At 41.9% G+C, this 17,178-nt stretch overlaps 1 protein-coding gene across 10 annotated transcripts in view; it reads left to right on the top strand.

Annotated features, from left to right (window-relative positions):
- The window catches only part of EP400 (E1A binding protein p400), a 64,063-nt gene extending 46,904 nt beyond the window's left edge, over nucleotides 1-17,159 (top strand). For 6 of the 10 annotated variants that reach the window (XM_074972992.1, XM_074972989.1, XM_074972988.1 and 3 more), the window contains 13 exons: nucleotides 638-774; nucleotides 1,349-1,405; nucleotides 1,509-1,587; nucleotides 2,298-2,489; nucleotides 4,724-4,769; nucleotides 4,884-4,993; nucleotides 6,162-6,366; nucleotides 7,822-7,988; nucleotides 8,403-8,612; nucleotides 8,954-9,149; nucleotides 11,052-11,320; nucleotides 12,516-12,593; nucleotides 14,721-17,158. In XM_074972992.1, the coding sequence (XP_074829093.1) occupies nucleotides 638-774; nucleotides 1,349-1,405; nucleotides 1,509-1,587; nucleotides 2,298-2,489; nucleotides 4,724-4,769; nucleotides 4,884-4,993; nucleotides 6,162-6,366; nucleotides 7,822-7,988; nucleotides 8,403-8,612; nucleotides 8,954-9,149; nucleotides 11,052-11,320; nucleotides 12,516-12,593; nucleotides 14,721-14,993 (2,019 nt within the window). In that variant the 3' untranslated portion in view covers nucleotides 14,994-17,158. Of the gene's footprint in view, nucleotides 1-637; nucleotides 775-1,348; nucleotides 1,406-1,508; nucleotides 1,588-2,297; nucleotides 2,490-4,723; nucleotides 4,770-4,883; nucleotides 4,994-6,161; nucleotides 6,367-7,821; nucleotides 7,989-8,402; nucleotides 8,613-8,953; nucleotides 9,150-11,051; nucleotides 11,321-12,515; nucleotides 12,594-14,720 lie in introns of all 10 variants that reach the window. The other 4 variants (XM_074972986.1, XM_074972985.1, XM_074972987.1 and 1 more) reach the window with 4 other exon arrangements.
- Nucleotides 17,160-17,178: the final 19 nt, after the last annotated feature.

Raw genomic sequence — 17,178 nt, 5'->3', positions numbered from 1 at the left:
TATCCCCATTTTACAGATGAAGAAACTGAGTCACATAGCTAAGTGACTTTCTCCAAGCCACACAGCAAGTTACGTGACAGAACTGGGAGTAGATCCAGAAGTTCTGACTTTGGTCCCATTCTCTGACTAGTAGTCAGGCTCATCTCTCATTTGCAGTTGCTGCTCAGGAGAAGCCAAGTACTAGAACTAAAAATGGTGCTGGAGAGTAACATAGCTTTGTTAGGAGAGCTGTGCTGTGGTAATTTTACAGTACTTGTATGCGATATGCATAACTATAAACAAATAGCTAATGGGCTGTCACTTCACATGCTGAATTATACTCTCAAAATCTAAACTAAAACAAAGAGTATCTTTCAAATTAGAATTTGCCATTCTGTGTATCTATAGAGTGGAGATTCCAGATACAGTGTGACCTTGGGATCTGCTCTTTTTTTTTTTCTTTTTTTGTATTTGCGTTATGTAGTTCGCATAGAGTTGTGTGACAGCAAATTATAAGTAATGCTAGGCAGAAATCAGTCTGTAATCGATTAAGTTGGACTGTGTGTTTTTAAGTAATCTACATTCATTAGGTATTTGTGCATAAACAAGTGTCATTTTAGTTTTTTTAAATGTAAAGGTTTTTTGTGTTTATTTTTAGACCAAAAATAGTCGTCCGCTTCGTACCAATCAGATCTATGCCCAAGATGAAGGTGCAACCCACACCCAGCTTTATACTAATCATTTTGAGATGATGAAAATGATTGCAGGAAAGAGAAGTCCACCAATCAAACCCCTGTAAGTAAGCTAAATGAGGATATTTCCTATTTCAGTATATACTAAAGGTGCCCCCAGCCTTTTAAACATAATTATATTCTCAACTACTCTCCTAGCAAAGGACTGTTTTACTTTCTCATGTTTGTGATGCAAACATGCTTTTCTGCTTAGCTGTTTGTCTCTCTGTTCTTGAACTCTTCCCCTTACCCTTGTTGTCCTGTGACTGTGAGGATGGAACTGATAACTTTTCTTATGTGGGTTAATTTTGGGTCCTTTTGGGTGGGGGTGGGGAGGGGCGGTAGTGGGGCAGAGAATACCCTTTAAGAAGAGTCTCCACCGTACAGCACACGTTCTTTCTGCCTAAGCTACAAAAATCCTAGTAATATCTTATGCTTATTTGTGTGGCACCTGCCAGCTACATTTATTTAACGTTTACTGTAAAAGTCTGTCTGTCTTAATGCATCCATCCATGTACGAGCATGAGTGCTGCTGGGAATGCTCAGAAATGCAAAGCGTTACCTTACAAAACATATAAAATTTAAATGTTTCTGCTCAGTTTTTTTCTCTTCAGTAATGTAATTTTGGTTAATTTCAGACTTGGCATGAATCCTTTCCAGAAGAATCCAAAGCATGCTTCTGTGCTTGCAGAAAGGTGGGTCGTCACTGTCTCTTAAAGGGTTTAAAAATGGCTTAAAAACTGGGATTTTCTTTTTAAAATGTTCATTTCTAAATTCTTTTATTGCTTTTATTCCTAGTGGAATCAACTATGATAAGCCACTTCCCCCGATTCAGGTTGCATCCCTCCGAGCAGAGCGTATTGCAAAAGAGAAAAAGGTACATCTTTACATCTCAATCATATGAACTGACTGCAGTAAAAGCAATCAAGTGAGATGCCCTTCCATCCTATGCCTGAACTTACCAACATTGTGTTCTGAGTTTGCTATGAGTGGGTAGTTGTAATTTGTGGGCATTAAACCCGTATTACTTCCTTTTACTTTTGAGCTCAGTCTTTTCCTGTTCGATATCCTACTGCAGCAGTAGCCCACTAATTTCTGTCTTCTAAATAATAACAAAATAAAATTGCTCTAGAAAATGAATTATGGGAATGTGACATGAGCTGACTTCTCAGGGAAGTTGGCCATGATAGTGGCCTGCACATGCAGTGTTCCAGTCTTCTCTTTAGTTGAGTTTGAACATCAAATTCCTGAAACAGGAAGTTTCCTGTTGGCCTGTCTTAATGTAATAGTATTCACAAGCACCTATAGTAATGTAATAGTATTCACAAGCATCTTTTCTTGAGACACTCTCAAAAAGCAACCTACTTCCTCATTTTATTGTTGTTCATTCTGTAGCCCCCATTCATATTTTATCCAGTAAGAGCTGCCCTGCTTCATCAGCTAATGTAAGGGCATGCTATATAGACCATACCTGGAGATTATTGGTTACTAAGCATGTTGGTGGCTAACTCCTGACTGAGTATGGAAGGTTTGTTTCATGTGCTGTTTTGAAGAATTTACTAAACGTATTTCTTTTACGTTTCCCAGGCTTTGGCTGAACAGCAGAGGGCACAGCAGCAGACAGGCCCACAGCCTCAGCAGCAACAGCAAGCTGGCCAGCAGCAAACTCAGCAATCAGCTGTACAGCAAGCGCAAGCTCAGACTCAAGCCCAGGTAGTTCAGCAGCCACAGGCCGTGGTACAGACTGCAGTAACTACTGTGGCCAGCGCGGCAGTATTGGTAAGAGAGGGAAGGCTTGCCGCTTCTGAAGCAGCGACTTCAGTTCTTGTGTGTGCACCATCTATGCATATGTTCTTCGTACTGAAAGTGAGAATTCTGACTTGATATAGAGCAGGTTAAGTCACAGTACCCTATTCATTTCCTGGATAGGTTGCATATCTTGGTTTTCATCCACTCACTTATTAGGATTTCCTTGGAGAATTCATGCTAGAATTGAGATAGTAGGCTGTGGTAGTCTCTGATGTGAAACTGCCATCAACAAGGACATCAGCCAGTACAACTACCCCTTTGTCTGATAAACCTGAGCAGATACGGGCATGGTACATGAAAAAAATTCATCCAGGTAATTTGGGGAGTACAACTTCTCTGTAGTGTTTTTTGTTTTTTTTTTTAAATCCCTCTACCCGTGGAGATGTTTTATCTGGAGGAATATGGCACAGTGCAGTTCAAGAGATGCATTTTCTTTGTGGAACTCTTGTTCCTTTGCTCAGACAGTAATGTGAAACTTCTTAGAATGACTTGGGGTCTTTCTCCTCAAGATCACCAGTTCAAGTGTCAGAGTCCCTGAAGAATCACATGATGAAATGCCAGGCTTTCTGGTGCTGCCTCTTTCTTCAGCCCATCTGTCTGCTGGGTCAAAAGGAAGATGAGAGAAGAAACTCATTTATGACAGTTATAATCGACTGTATGGGACAAGTCTTCGTTACAGACCAGTTGATACATGTTAACCGAAAGAGACTGTAGGCCAGATTCGTTCCCATTGATGTAAGAAGTTGACACCAAGGAGTAATTTTGCCAAGAGATTCTGTTAAGCAGCTCAAAACCGAAAGGTTGTGTGAAACAACATACGCTCTGGAGTGGGAGGTAGCGGCTGGGGAGGGGAGAGAAGAACTGTTATAGCACACCATGACCCTGATCCTACAGTTGGATCCACGAATACAGGCCCATGATATGCCTCCTTAGCTTCAGTGGGGCTCTGAACAAGCTCTAGAGCCTGTGCCAGTGGAACTGATAATAGGAGTCGGACTGATGTTTCGAAGGCTACAGATCTTGTATGTTATAGTTTAAGCTCCAGAACTGACCTGCCGCTGGCAGGGGTTCACCCTGCAGTGTCTCAGCCGTCGTGAGCAGTCTCTGCCCTCCGCCCCCAGTCACTGTCATAGCTGCGGGAACTACGGGCGTGGGGATTGCTGCAGCACCCTCAGGTTTTATGCGGGGCTCTGCTCCCAGCCCTGCATGCTGAGCCCCAGTCCCATGCCTCCACTTTTGGCCCTGTGCATGGCTGCTGGCCCTGTGCCTGAGGGTCCCAGCCGCTGGCCCTGCCTCCAGCTGTGGCTCCAGCCTCAGCCCTCTTACCCCTGTCCGGGTCTTCCCCACTGCCCGCCCACCTCCCCGAGAGACACGACCGTGCTCCCAGCCCCAGGTCAGGGTGTGTGTGGGGGGGGTGGGGGGGTGGACAGGTATAAGGGCACCCCCACTATTAAAAATGTTCCAGTGCCACTGGTTGCTTGCGGCAGCAGCAGAGGGATCCCGGAGCTGCTCAGCGGCCGTGGGTGGGGGTCCCCCCACAGCTCCCAGCTGCTGCTGCCGGCAGCAGAGGGACCTTGGAGTTGCTCAGCAGGTGGTGGGGGCCCCCACACACAGTTCCCAGCCGGAAGCGGCAGAGGGACCTCGGAGCTGCTCAGCAGCCCGGGGCAGGGCCCCCTCCCACAGTTCCCCAGCCTCCGCCGCTGGCAGGGCCCCGCCTCCCCCCACAGCTCCCTTGCAGCTCCCAGCCACTGCCGGGGGGGCAGGGTGCTGGACCCTCCTCCTTCCTCATTTTGTCAGGGATGTTTTTAGTAAAAGTCAGGGACGGGTCACAGCTTCCGTGATTTTTTGTTTATTGCCCGTAACCTGTCCATGACTTTTACTAAAAATATCCATGACAAAATCATAGCCTTCGTTATAGTAAGTGCTGATTTAATTTCTTTAGAGAAGAATCAAAGTACCGCAGCTCTGGGAGAGAGATGAATATATGCATATATAGCTGTACATGTGCTACATGGTGAACTGACACATAAGTATCTATGCACTTTTATTATAAGATCTTTTTTTTTTATATAAATTTTGGTAGTTATCTCATTCTCACAATAGGGCAGCTATATTATGTTAAACAGAAGAGTAGTTTTAAAGACCTGCACTAAGTTGTTTTCCAATTTTTCTCTGAAACATTATTCAAATTGTTTTCTAAACAGGCTGGCACAATCAAAACAGCAGTCACTGGGACAAGTATACAGACTGGTAAGATGTTTTAGTGAAGCACTGGGGATGGGTGAAGAAATACAGAAATACTCCTTTTTCTTTTTCTTTGTAGTAGCAGTAGTAGTCTCATGTTTTTCTTGGGTTTACTTTCAGCTACTGTGAGTGGGAATGTTATAGTGAATACAGTTGCTGGAGTCCCTGCTGCTACCTTTCAGCCTATTAATAAACGTCTGGCTTCACCAGTTATACCTGGGACACTGACAGTGAGTAAATTTCAGTAGTTGTACTGTAATTTAATTATTTTTACTTGCAGATTGTAGCAGCACAATAAATTTCTAGCATTTAATTTTTTGTTAGTTTTATGTATATAACTCTGCCCATAGCTAACTTCATTTAGTCTGGTATATTCTCACCAGTCTGTATATTGTCCAAAGAAGAGAGTGATGCAGCTAATGGAAATGTGTTGCATAACAAATACGGTTATAAATGAGACATGGGAAAAGACTTCTTAGATCATTCAGCTTTTACCACTGCCAGTCCATCTCTGATCAGTGATTCTTTTTTTGAAATACACACAAACAAATCAATGTTGATAAATGCAAAGTAATTGGAAAAGGTTCAGAAAAGGGCAACAAAAATGATTGGGGTATGGAACCGCTTCTGTATGAGGAGAGATTAATAAAACGGGGACTTTTCAACTTGGAAAAGAGACGACTAAGGGGGGATATGATTGAGGTCTATAAAATCATGACTGGTAGGAAGTGTTGTTTACTCCTTCTCATAACACAAGAACTAGGGGTCACCAGATGAAATTAATAGGCAGCAGATTTAAAATAAACAAAAGGGAGTATTTCTTCACACAACGCATAGTCAACCTGTGGAACTCTTCACCAGAGGATGTTGTGAAGGCCAAAACTATGACACGGTTCAAAAAAAGAACTAGATAAATTCATGGAGGATAAGTCCGTCACTGGCTATTAGCCAGGATGGGCAGGGATGTTGTCCCTAGCCTCTGTTTGCCAGAAGCTGGGAATGGGCAACCGGGAATGGATCACTTGGTGATTATCTGTTCTGTTCGTTCCCTCTGGGGCACCTGGCATTGGCCACTGTCAGAAGACAGGATATGGGGCAAGACGGACCTTTCGTCTAACCCAGTATGGCCGTTCTTATGTTCTTATAGACAAGACATCTAAAACTGATGAGTGCAAATGGGGGAAAATTCACACTTCAATAGTATAGTTAAGGGCTTTCAGGTCAGAATACTGAGAATGAGGTGACTGGCCATTTATTAGATAGACTGGAAAGGTATGTACATATTTGCCTTTATTTATGACATTTGTATCTTAAAATATGTCCTCTGTTTCCAGAAGGTTCTGTGGTTTTAAATGTAAGTTGAAGGTAGTGAAGAATAATGGTTTTTTCCTTCCTTAGACTTCAGGAGGTACTTCTTCTGCTCAGGTGGTACATACTCAGCAGCGAACAGCAGCAGCACCTGCTGCATCAACAGAATTGGTGACCATAGCATCTACCCAGGGTGTTCGAGCAGTGACATCCGTGACTGCGTCAGCCGTGGTAACTACCAACCTAACACCAGTACAGACCCAGGCGAGATCCTTAGTGACTCAGGTTACGCAAGGTAATAATTGTGTGGTGATTCTTTCCTAGTGTACTTTAAGTGCCTAAACTTCCTGTAACTTACTTGACCACCTCAGCCTCAGAATATTGGAGTCAGAATTTACCAGCAGTACAGTTGTTACACACTGCTGAAAACTTTTAACCTGCTTATCCTTAGTGCCAGAAATCACGTTTTCCTCTATTAAGTTATACTAAGTGCAGAATAGAGAAAATATACTAATTGGTTCCTAGGCACTACCTTAATCAACATGCATAATACTTATATGCAAGTGCAGCAAATACAGCTTTATTGACTGCTCTTGACCATACCCCATTTTCAAGAAAGGAAAGTATTTATTTATTTGCTCTGTTTATCTAATCAAGGAAAACTATTTGCAGTCTGTGTTCATTTACTCTTAGTTTGAGCTAGCCTTTATTGTTTTATGCCACTTTTAATAAACAGCATAAGCTTACAAAGCAAAGACAATAGGGTCCTTTCTCTGTCGTTTTCAGTGTCAAATAAGGAGTTGAATGGAGGGAGAACATTTTATGTTGTGCATCACTGTGTGTGTACGTACACATATATAAATTAATTTTCAGTTCACCCCAGAGTTTATAGTAAATAGTATTAAACAGTGTTGTGGCACAACATCTTCATAAGGATTCCACCTCTAGTTTATTCAACGTTACATTAAGAGAGAGTGAGGCTTGTTAGAGGAAGTATAGTGTAGTGATTAGAATAGGGGACTCACTCTAGGACTCTTGGGTTCTAGTCTGTTCTCTTATGTACTGTTCAGTTCTGTTCTGATCTCTTATTTTGATCCACTCTGTACTTTGGTTTACACATCCATAAAACGAAGATACCTCACAGGAAGAGAAAGGGCTGTTGTGAGGCTTAAGTGAAGTTTGTGAAGCTTTTGAGATCTTAAAATGAAAGATGTTATGTGAAAAGTACTAGTGCAAAACTGCATGTGTTTTAACATATGTAAGTAGATGTTTGTTTTTCTGAATTAATCCAGGAGCCATATAACCCTAAACTGCTTAAGAGCATTTTAACGTAATCTTTTGTCAGCAGGCGCTGGGGTTAGCTATTCACCTACCTGCTAATATGTGAGCTCGAGCAGCCAATGCTGTGCTGACATTAATGACTCAGACAGAAATCAAGTGGTGGTATAGAGCAATAAATTGGTGTAAAACAATGGATGTGAGTCTGAGTCTTCTTAATGGGTTTGTTTAGCAATAGAGTCACAGGGGTTAGTTATCCTTTTTGTTTTGCTAACAATGATCCTATTGCGTTCCCGCTTATATAGTACATTTGGGCGTCTCTTTCCTTTCATCTAATCCTGAATCTCTCCTCAGAATTAGTGTCACGAAAAAGGACAGGGTTAGCAATTGTACTAGAACTTTTTCAGTGAAGTTGATTAAATTAATCAAATGTTGGAACTTTCTCTTCAGAGCCTTTTTGCTTTATTTACAGCTGCGCCAACAGTTCAACTCTCTGGCAAAACAGTCATACCTGCTCAATTCCAGCTTCTCAGGCAGCAGCAGCAGCAGCAGGCCGCTCAGGTGCAGGTTCCACAGATTCAGACCCAGGCACAAGCCCAGTCTCCAGCCCAAATAAAACCTGTAGGGAAGTTATCACAGGTGAGGGAAACATTCCGAAGATGTCATGAATGCTGTTCTTTCCTGTTTCTTTAAACACTTACCAGTGATGTTGTCTGCTGTGACCTATGTTCTCATACTAGACAGAAAACAGGCGTTCTCTCTTAAATTCACTGCCGGTGAGACTAAAATTTCATGGAAGCACAGGGCATGCTAACTAGTTCAAGTTTGTTAAGTACTTCCATGAAGTAAAACAGTAAATAAGCACTAGGTATTTGCTCTCTGGAGAGCCACACTGTAAAGGAGCTACGTTCTTAGTTCCATTGCTCATTGATTAAAACTGGCAGGCGAACTCCCATAGCTTAAAGTTTCAAAGTCTGCTCCCACTGGAGGTATATCCGCCTTTCCTAAAATCAATAATGAAATTGAAAGCAATAAAAGTGTTTCTACTTTCAGGAGCAGCTGCTCAAGTTGCAGAAACAGAAATTACAGCTTCCTCAGCAGCAAGCAACACAGCAGCAGACACAGCCAGGGGCCCAACAACAGACAACACAAGTACAAGTGCAACAGCAGCAGCAAACTCAACAACTTGCTGCTGTCACAGCATCACGGCCTGGAGCAGTACTTACAGGCACTACTGTGACAAACCTGCAGGTTGCTCGTCTTGTAAGTTGCTATACACTTAGTTAAAAATGCACTTAAACAGCTAGTTCTACACTGGTTAAAATGAATGAGATGTTGTATCTGAATCTAGCACCTGATTCTCATGTACACTGAGGCCCCTTTACACTGCTCTGGTGGCGTAAAGGGGACGTAAAGTGAATGTAAATGTAGTTTAAGCCCACTTTAAGCTTGCTTTATGTTGTTAGAGCAGTGTAAAGGGGTCTTAGTGTAAATGAGAATCAGGTCCTTAGTTTCTGAACATACAGTTATCATCTTGCAATGACCTAGTTAAATACACCAGATATTCTTTTTCTGTACAATAATCCTGATTCCTTGCTGCTTAGACTCGTGTTCCTGCTTCCCAGCTTCAAGCACAAGGACAGATCCAGGCCCAGACACCTCAGGCAGCACAAGTTACTTTGGCAAAGCCTCCCGTGGTGTCTGTTCCAGCTGCTGTTGTGTCATCTGCAGGAGTTACAACTCTCCCTGTTACGGTTGCTGGGATTAGCGTTGCTATTGGGCAGCCACAGAAAGCAGCAGGTACTTCGTTATGCTTCTTGAAATACAATGTCATTTAAAGTTGTGCTTTAAAAAAATTCTGTGGCACCTCAAATAATGTCTAGTACAAGATGCTTTCTCCCTCTCATTTCAAGACTTAACAGGATACAGTTTGAAATTTAGTCTACTTCAAAAATGAGTTAAAATGTTTCAAGTACTAGATTTGCCTGGACAGTTTGTGCTTCTGCAGTCACATCTGGCTGTTTTTAAACTGTTTTCTCTCTTTCCTGCTACACTGTGGAAAAATAATACGAATCAGAAAAACTCATCTATGTGCAGAGGGCCTGATCTAAAACCCATTGAAGTTAATGTAAAGACTCCCCATAACTTCAGCTGGATTTTCTGTCAAGTGTACAAAATTAACCAGGAGGACAGAGAAAAGTAAATGTAACCTTTCAGTTATAGTAATCTTTGGTGTTACTTTTAACAATCGTAGGTAAGGAATTTTCAGACAGAAGTATGATTTCCTTTTTAAATGATAGAATATTAGAAATATGGGGCTGGAAGAGACTTAAAGAAGTCATCAAGTCCATTCTCCTGTACTGAGCCAGGATCAAGTAAATGCTAGACCATTCCTGGCAGGTGTTTGTCCAATCTGTTCTTAAAAACCTCCAGTGATCGGGATTCCACAGCCTCCCCTGGAAGCCTATTCTAGAGCTTAACCACCCTTCTAGTTAGAAAGTTTTTCCTAAATCTCCCTTGCTGCAGATTAAGCTATTGCTTCTTGTCCTACCTTCTGTGGACATGGAGAACAATTGAACTCAGTCCTCTCTGTAGCAGCCCTTAACATATATTTGAAGACTGTTATCAGGTGGTCTTGTTCAAGACTAAGCATGCCCAGGTTTTTTAACCTTTCCTCATAGGCCAGGTTTTGTAGTCCGTTTATCATTTTTGCTGCTCTCCTCTGGACACTCCAATTTGTCCACTTATTTTCCTAAAGGGTGGGGCCCAGAATTGGACAAAGTACTCCAGCTGAGGTCTCACCAATGCCAGTAGAGCAGGGCCCAATTGCCTTTTGCATCTTGCATATGACAGTCGTATTAATACACCCCAGAATGATATTTGCCTTGCGAAACTGCATCACATGTTGACTCAGTCAGTTTGGAATCTGCTATACACCCAGATGCTTTTCAACAGTTCTACCACCTGACCAGTTATTTCCCATTTTGTAGTTGTGCATTTGATTTTTGCTTCCTAAGTGAAGTACTTTGCACTTATATTTACTGAAGTTGATAGTATCCCTTTAAGAATAGGTGGTGAACAGGTTTTCTGTATAAAACCGTAGTAATCACACAATCTCTGAGAAGAATAGTCTTTAATTAAGAATAGAGTTAAAAGCCATTTGAGTAGCAAGCTGAGATTCAGTTTAACTGATATTTCTGTACCAGATACTCATTTCAGATCAGTGTCTAGTATGATATGTAAAAAATTCTTCTAACAGGGTATTATAATACTAATGCGGTGAAATTTTGCTTAATCCCGCCTTTAGATACAGTGGCATATACTACCACATCTCTTTTAAAATCAGTGATGGTGATGGCACACACATGCTTCGTAGCTAATTTCACAGAATATGCTTATAATGTTCACTTTTGTTTGAAGGGCAAGATAGATTCTGTTGCTTAAAAGGCTGCTGCATGTTTACTGTCTCTTACCGCACTCCCAGCTGGAGAGAGAGGCACTGTTAGGGCTCGATCCTGCAAGGACTTTTCCTTAACTTTAAATATGTGAGAAGTCCTGTTGAATTCAATAGGATAACTTATGTGCTTAAAGTTTAGCATAAATCTCTGTACACTATGATCAGTGGGATTTAAGCACTCCTTAAACACACTTAGCAGAAGTGCTAAGATGAAGACTCCTCTTTTTTCTTTTTTTAATTTGCAGGAGGACAGACAGTGGTGGCACAGCCAGTGCATGTCCAACAGCTGCTAAAACTCAAGCATCATCCAACAGCACAGCAACAGAAAGCCATCCAGCCCCAGGTTGCACAAGGTCAAGCTACTGTACAGCAAAAGGTTACTGTCCAAACCCAACATCAGACTTCACAGCAACAGAAAGTTGCCTATAGCGCACAGCCAATTAAAACCCAATTCCTGACGACTCCAATTTCCCAGGCCCAAAAGCCCGGTGGAACCCAGCAACCGCAATTACAGGTACAGGGACACAATTTCTCCCCTTGAAGTTAATACTGTGTGACTAGAAAGTAGCAAAGACCACAGTCTTACTGCAGTAGAGTCAGGTTAGAGTTCTATTTGCTGCTGGCTTCAGTACTAGTTACATGTTCTTAAAAATTGGCTGTAGTTGTAAAACTCACTGGGTGGGATTGCAACCTTGTAGTCTGCCGCAGGTTCTGTCTTGTACCCGGGAGCAGATCAGAGAATGAGTTGTGACTTGGAGAGTCATGATTCGTCCCCCACACCTTCCTTGCTTTTGTGGAGAAGTAAGTTACGTCACCCTTTTCGTCAAGCAGTTTACTCCCCACTGCTCACCCACCAAGCTGTTCTCACCAGTGATAGGAAGAGGTGGAGTAGAGCCCTGGCTCTGCTCCCATTTGCCATCACCTTCCTGCCAACCTGTTTGCAAAGGGGAGACAAGGTGGGTGAGGTGATCACTTTTATTGGACCAACTTGTGTTGGTGAGAGAGAGAACCTTTCAAGCTCTTCTAAGAAGTTGGTCCAGTGAAAGATATTACCTCCCCTGCCTTGTCTCTCTAATATTCTGGGACCGACATGGCTACATCAACACTGCATACAGTGGGGAGTAGCGGGCAGGTGGCTCCTGCTCTCCTCTGCACAGCTAGCTCACTATCTAACCAGGGCAAGCAAGGAGATTAAAGAGGGGAAGAAGTTTTATTCCCCTGCACAATCAAATAAGGGCTGTGACAGTCCAACCCTTTGGAATTACTAACCTTGCTGTAAAAAGAAAAGGAGTACTTGTGGCACCTTAGAGACTAACAAATTTATTTGAGCATAAGCTTTCGTGAGCTACAGCTCACTTCATCGGATGCTAACCTTGTTGAAGTTTTTCAATGGCTTAGCAACAGTGTCTCACATATACAAGGTGTGGTTGAAAATTTGGCCCCAAAAGATTTCTTCAGTGCAATAGTCCTAAAGCTTTTGATGAAAAAAGAACACCACCCAAGTGCAGAATTCCACACTACCCAGTCCAATGGCACTGGGATGGGCATTCCAAAGGACAGTTAGTTAATAGCATATTTTAAATAATGCTGTGGCTTGACAAGAGACAGACCCATCATAAGCTATTTTACCACATGTATAGAGAAAATAAATATCTACAAGATATTCGTCATTTTTCTCTAATCCCCTTTTCTATTTCATGCTGCTAAAGGTTTCAAAGCTTACACAGGTGGTCCAGCAACAGGCAACTGTTGCCAATATTCAGCAGATGGTTTCAGTTTCCCAACAGGTAAGGGGCACTCAGGCTGAACGCAGGAAAACAATCTATTGCAGGTTTTCTTATTTGGAGAAATGTATTTTTCTTTCCCCTGTACAGTATGTAAAATTTGTAAAATACCTAGTATTTTCGTTGCCTTTCCTAAAAATTAAAATGGTGTCCCTAGCCTCCATGGTGTCCCTAGCCTCTGTTTGCCAGAAGCTGGGAATGGGTGACAGGGAATGGATCACTTGATGATTACCTGTTCTGTTCATTCCCTCTGGGGCACCTGGCATTGGCCACTGTCAGAAGACAGGATACTGAGCTAGATGGACCTTTGGTCTGACCCAGTATGGCTGTTCTTATGTAAAACTGCAGTCACTGGGCATGTGATCAACTGCTATATATTTCTTTTTCTTATTACTCTTGATGAGCCTAAATCAGCTTCTCTTATGTCCTCTGCAGCTAAAGAGAGCTTCTAAAAGTTGTGGCTGTTCATCATGATGTGTAATCGAAGATAACGATGGATAGGAAGAGAATTGAGCTAATGGCAGCCAACTCAGTGATTGTTCTATTTAAAGCATAGGAGAAAATAATAGAATTACAAGCTTGTTTGTTACTTTGTAGTGGCCAAAGTTATGCCAGGTGCTTCACAGAAAACAAAGAAATATTCAGTGCAACACAAAATGGAATGGGGCAAGCAAGGATGAGGCAGATGAAGAGGAAACTAAAAACTAAGGCCTTGTCTACACTACGGGGGAAGATCGATCTAAGTTATACAACTTCAGCTATGTGAATAACGTAGCTGAAGTCGACGTACTTAGATCTGCTTACCACAGGGTCTACACTACGCTATGTCGACAGGAGACGCTCTCCTGTCGACTCCCCTTGTGCTTCTCATTCAGGTGGAGTACAGGAGTCGATGGGAGAGCGATCTGCGATCATTTTAGTGGGTCTTCACTAGACCTGCTAAATCGACTGCTGATGTATCGATTGCCGTGCATTGATTCCCCCGGTAAGCGTAGACAAGCCCTAAGTAGCTGATCGTTGACTTTAAACTGTTTGGAATAAAGGCTTTCAGAACATTAGCAATAAACATGTCTTACTCTTTTTCAATAGACCTAAACATTAAGGGTAGGAGTTTCAGGTGATCAGTGCTGACCTAAGTCTGCTCCCAATCAATAAAACATAGCTCTTATAAAGCACTTTCCATCAGTAGATCTCAAAGCCCTTTACAAAGGAAGTATGCATCCTTCTCCCCATTTTACAGCTGTGGGAGTTTTACCATTGACTTCAGTGGGAGCACAGTTAGGCCAGTGCTACACACTTCTGAAAATACTACCTTGAATGTTTACAATTTATCTGCACCCTTAACGCAACACTTCACAATGGATGGGTTTCCTCTTTGACTGACCGGGCGCTTGCTGAACCTCTCACGGTGAGACTTGGGCACTCTGCTTAAGCTTCACTTCTCCCCTCTTCATTCTGCCTCTGATGAAGGCAGTGACAGTTGATGTTGCTCCTCCATTTTCATTCCTGTGATCTCAAAATGGATAGACAAGCTGGAGAACATTGAAAAACCCCCTGCAGTGGCCACAGCTGTGCAAATCAGGCGCTAGGACCAGGCTCCCTCACTCAAGTGGGGATAGAGACTGCCTGCTGTAGCCCCCCTGTCCCCACTGCCTTCTTTAAAGATGGGCAAGGGACCTCCAGTGGCTTTACCCACAATGGCTGATGCTTTTCCCTTGATCTCTTCCAACCCCTCTCCTCTCCTCCCTGCTTTCCTTCACCTGAAGGAAACAATAGTATAGGAATGTTTGACTATCCAATGACCATACCCTCCCCACCTCTCTTGTGGGGGGCGAAGGGAGAATGCTCTCTGACCCACTGCAAGAAGGCTGGGTGATAATTATCTTGGCTTTTAGCTGGGATGCACAGGGCTACAGGTACCCTGTCTCCTTTCCTTACTGCAAATGGAAGAGCTAGTGCGGTGTGTGTGCCCAAAAACTGTCTGCTGTGATTGGTTCACCTGCCTGTCAGTCAGAAGTAAGAACATCCAACCAAGTAAACTGCTGTACTGTGGTGCAGAATACTAATGAAGAACTCTGTATATTTAATGCTGAACCACGTTTTCATCTCCTGTCACCTGCATATTTTTAGGTTCAGGCTCAGCCCCAAACTGTGACACTGTCTCAGACGACTGCAGGTCAACAACAGGTCCAAGTGATTCCAGCAACAACTGCTACAGCTCAAGTGGTCCAGCAGAAACTGATACAGCAGCAAGTTGTGACAACAGCGTCTCCCCAAATTCAGGCCCCAGGTGTACAGAACCCAGCCCAGGCACCAGCAACGTCCGAAGCCCAAAACCAGCAAGCAAAAGTGCAAATGAGGACGCCTACTGTCAGATTGAAGGCACCCACCAAACCTAGTTGAACTAATGATTAAATTGAAATAAGCATGGATATACCACGTTTTGTGTTTGCTAAGCCATGGCAACGTGGGCAGGTTCTCTGCAGATCCCCATCCAAATGAAGATAAATCCCTTTCATTTTTTAACAGAAGGATTTTGGCGGTGGACATTTGACATGGAAACTCTCAAAACAAAACAAACAAAAAAAACTTCAGAAAATGCTCATAAAGTTTATACGAGGCGCATTCTGCCTCAGCAGAAAGGTCTTATTTTCTGTGCTTGTTCAAACCATACAATGCAAATGTTATTTACATTTAATTTCTGCCTAGCTTCACAAAAAATGGTGATATCCCTTAAATGTTGGTAAAGTTCATCCATGTAATATATTGTATAACTGCCAATAAGAATATGCAGTCCTCTGCTGTAATGTGTATGAGCGTTTAATATCCATTGCAAAGCCATACCAAGAACTAAGTGTGACTTGTGTAGCAGAGTGCTTTCCACCTGGCTGTGAAAGCTATTCATGTGGTTCTCACCTGAGGTGATCATCCCTCAGAAGAACCAATTATATTTGACGTTCTCCCTGCAGAGTTTAGCCAATAAATGTGAAAATTTGTAAGTATCTGTAATTAAAAAGAAAAGAACCATGTTTCATCCTCCATTTTTGTAAGTCTTTTAAAATGTTTGTTAGTAGTTCTGTGTACAGTTTATTGAAGCACCCAACCTGTGCGCTCACTCTCATACTTCACTTTAAAATAATGGATATTCTAGGCATGTGCTGAATACTGTATTGATAGTAGATGTGTATTAAAGTGTACCCCTTTTTTTGTAAAAGAATTGTTTAATTGGTATCTCTAAACAAATGGCCCTTAGTTGTTTCTTATGGGACTTCCAAATCGGAAAATCGTGAACAGATGGAGTTTAATACATCAGTTTAATTCTGCTTTTGCAACATGTTTAAATGTTCAGTACTTTCTACTCATCTTTCAGCTTGGGGGAGTGGGGAATAGAAAATGTAAATCTAAGACTAATTCTTCAATTGTGTAAAGAATAAGATCTAACTTTTGTACTATTCTTTTACTAAAGCTAATGATGACTGTATCTTCAGGTGGGTATTTTGGATGCCTCTTCCTCCACATCAGTTTGCCTTATTGTTATCAAACAAACGAGGAAAAAGCTTCATAGAACTGGGTGGGGGGAAATGCTGCAAAAGCCTGTTTGACAGCACTAAGCGAGGATTCAAAAAGCTCTTGGATGAATAGATTTGTTTTACTTTGGCCACAAAACTGCAGGACACAGACATGAAATTCAATGAAAATGGTAATATTCCATTTCTGAAAATTGAATTTTTTAAAAAAAGATTCCCCCCCCTCCCCATTCTGTAATCTTTTCAATATTTTAGGAGGGGAGTCTAATTAAAAAAGAAAAAGCATATGTATATCTTTTGTTCTGATTTCTATAGATATACAGTTATTCGTATCAAACAGTAGCACAAATGGCTTAAATAAGAGAATTCACAAGCAGCTCCTCTGTTTTAAGTAGGAAATATGTCATCAGTTAAGATCCAGAATATAAACACTGGGGTCAGGCAGCATTCCTGATTTTTTATTTTTTTTTAATCTCATCACTTCTTTTCTCCTGGACTCTCAAGTTGTAGAATTTTTTTACTAAGTTCGTACATGAGCAAACTAGCTAACAATTTTTTAGATTCCCCTGATTGCACCTGAGCCAGGGCCATTAGCTAATCTTTATCAGCAGCTCTGCAACACAAACTAATAAAGCTGGCAGTGGAATAGTTAAAATGCAATGACAACAGGATAACGGACAGCATGTACAGTATATTGTTTCTCATCCAAAAGTATTGCCTAGAAGTAGTACGCCCAATTTTACTTTCAAGTGTTCAGCTCTTATGTACTTGAAAGGGGGAACACTTCCAACAGTTGGGAAAAAACTGCTGACTACATCAATGTGCTGGTCTAAAGGGTCTAAGAGGCAGTGTCTAAAGAGGCAACTTTGTTTTTATTGTTAAGGTCAGTTAATGAAGATGAAAATCAGATTTTTTTTTTCTTTGTCACTCTCCCAAGAAAGTGTTAGAAAGTCAATCTACCTGTAAATACTTTATGAACATAAATATTTGTACTTGATCAGTAGGATTGTAAGGAATAGTGATGTATCCTACCTGAAGGTGTAATAAAGTGTACATTTTTA

The sequence above is a fragment of the Natator depressus genome, chromosome 15, assembly GCF_965152275.1.
Source record: "Natator depressus isolate rNatDep1 chromosome 15, rNatDep2.hap1, whole genome shotgun sequence".
In the NCBI taxonomy this organism is placed as follows: domain Eukaryota; kingdom Metazoa; phylum Chordata; order Testudines; family Cheloniidae; genus Natator; species Natator depressus.
Note: the sequence above shows the minus strand (reverse complement) of the source record. Positions and strands in the feature narration are given on the sequence as shown.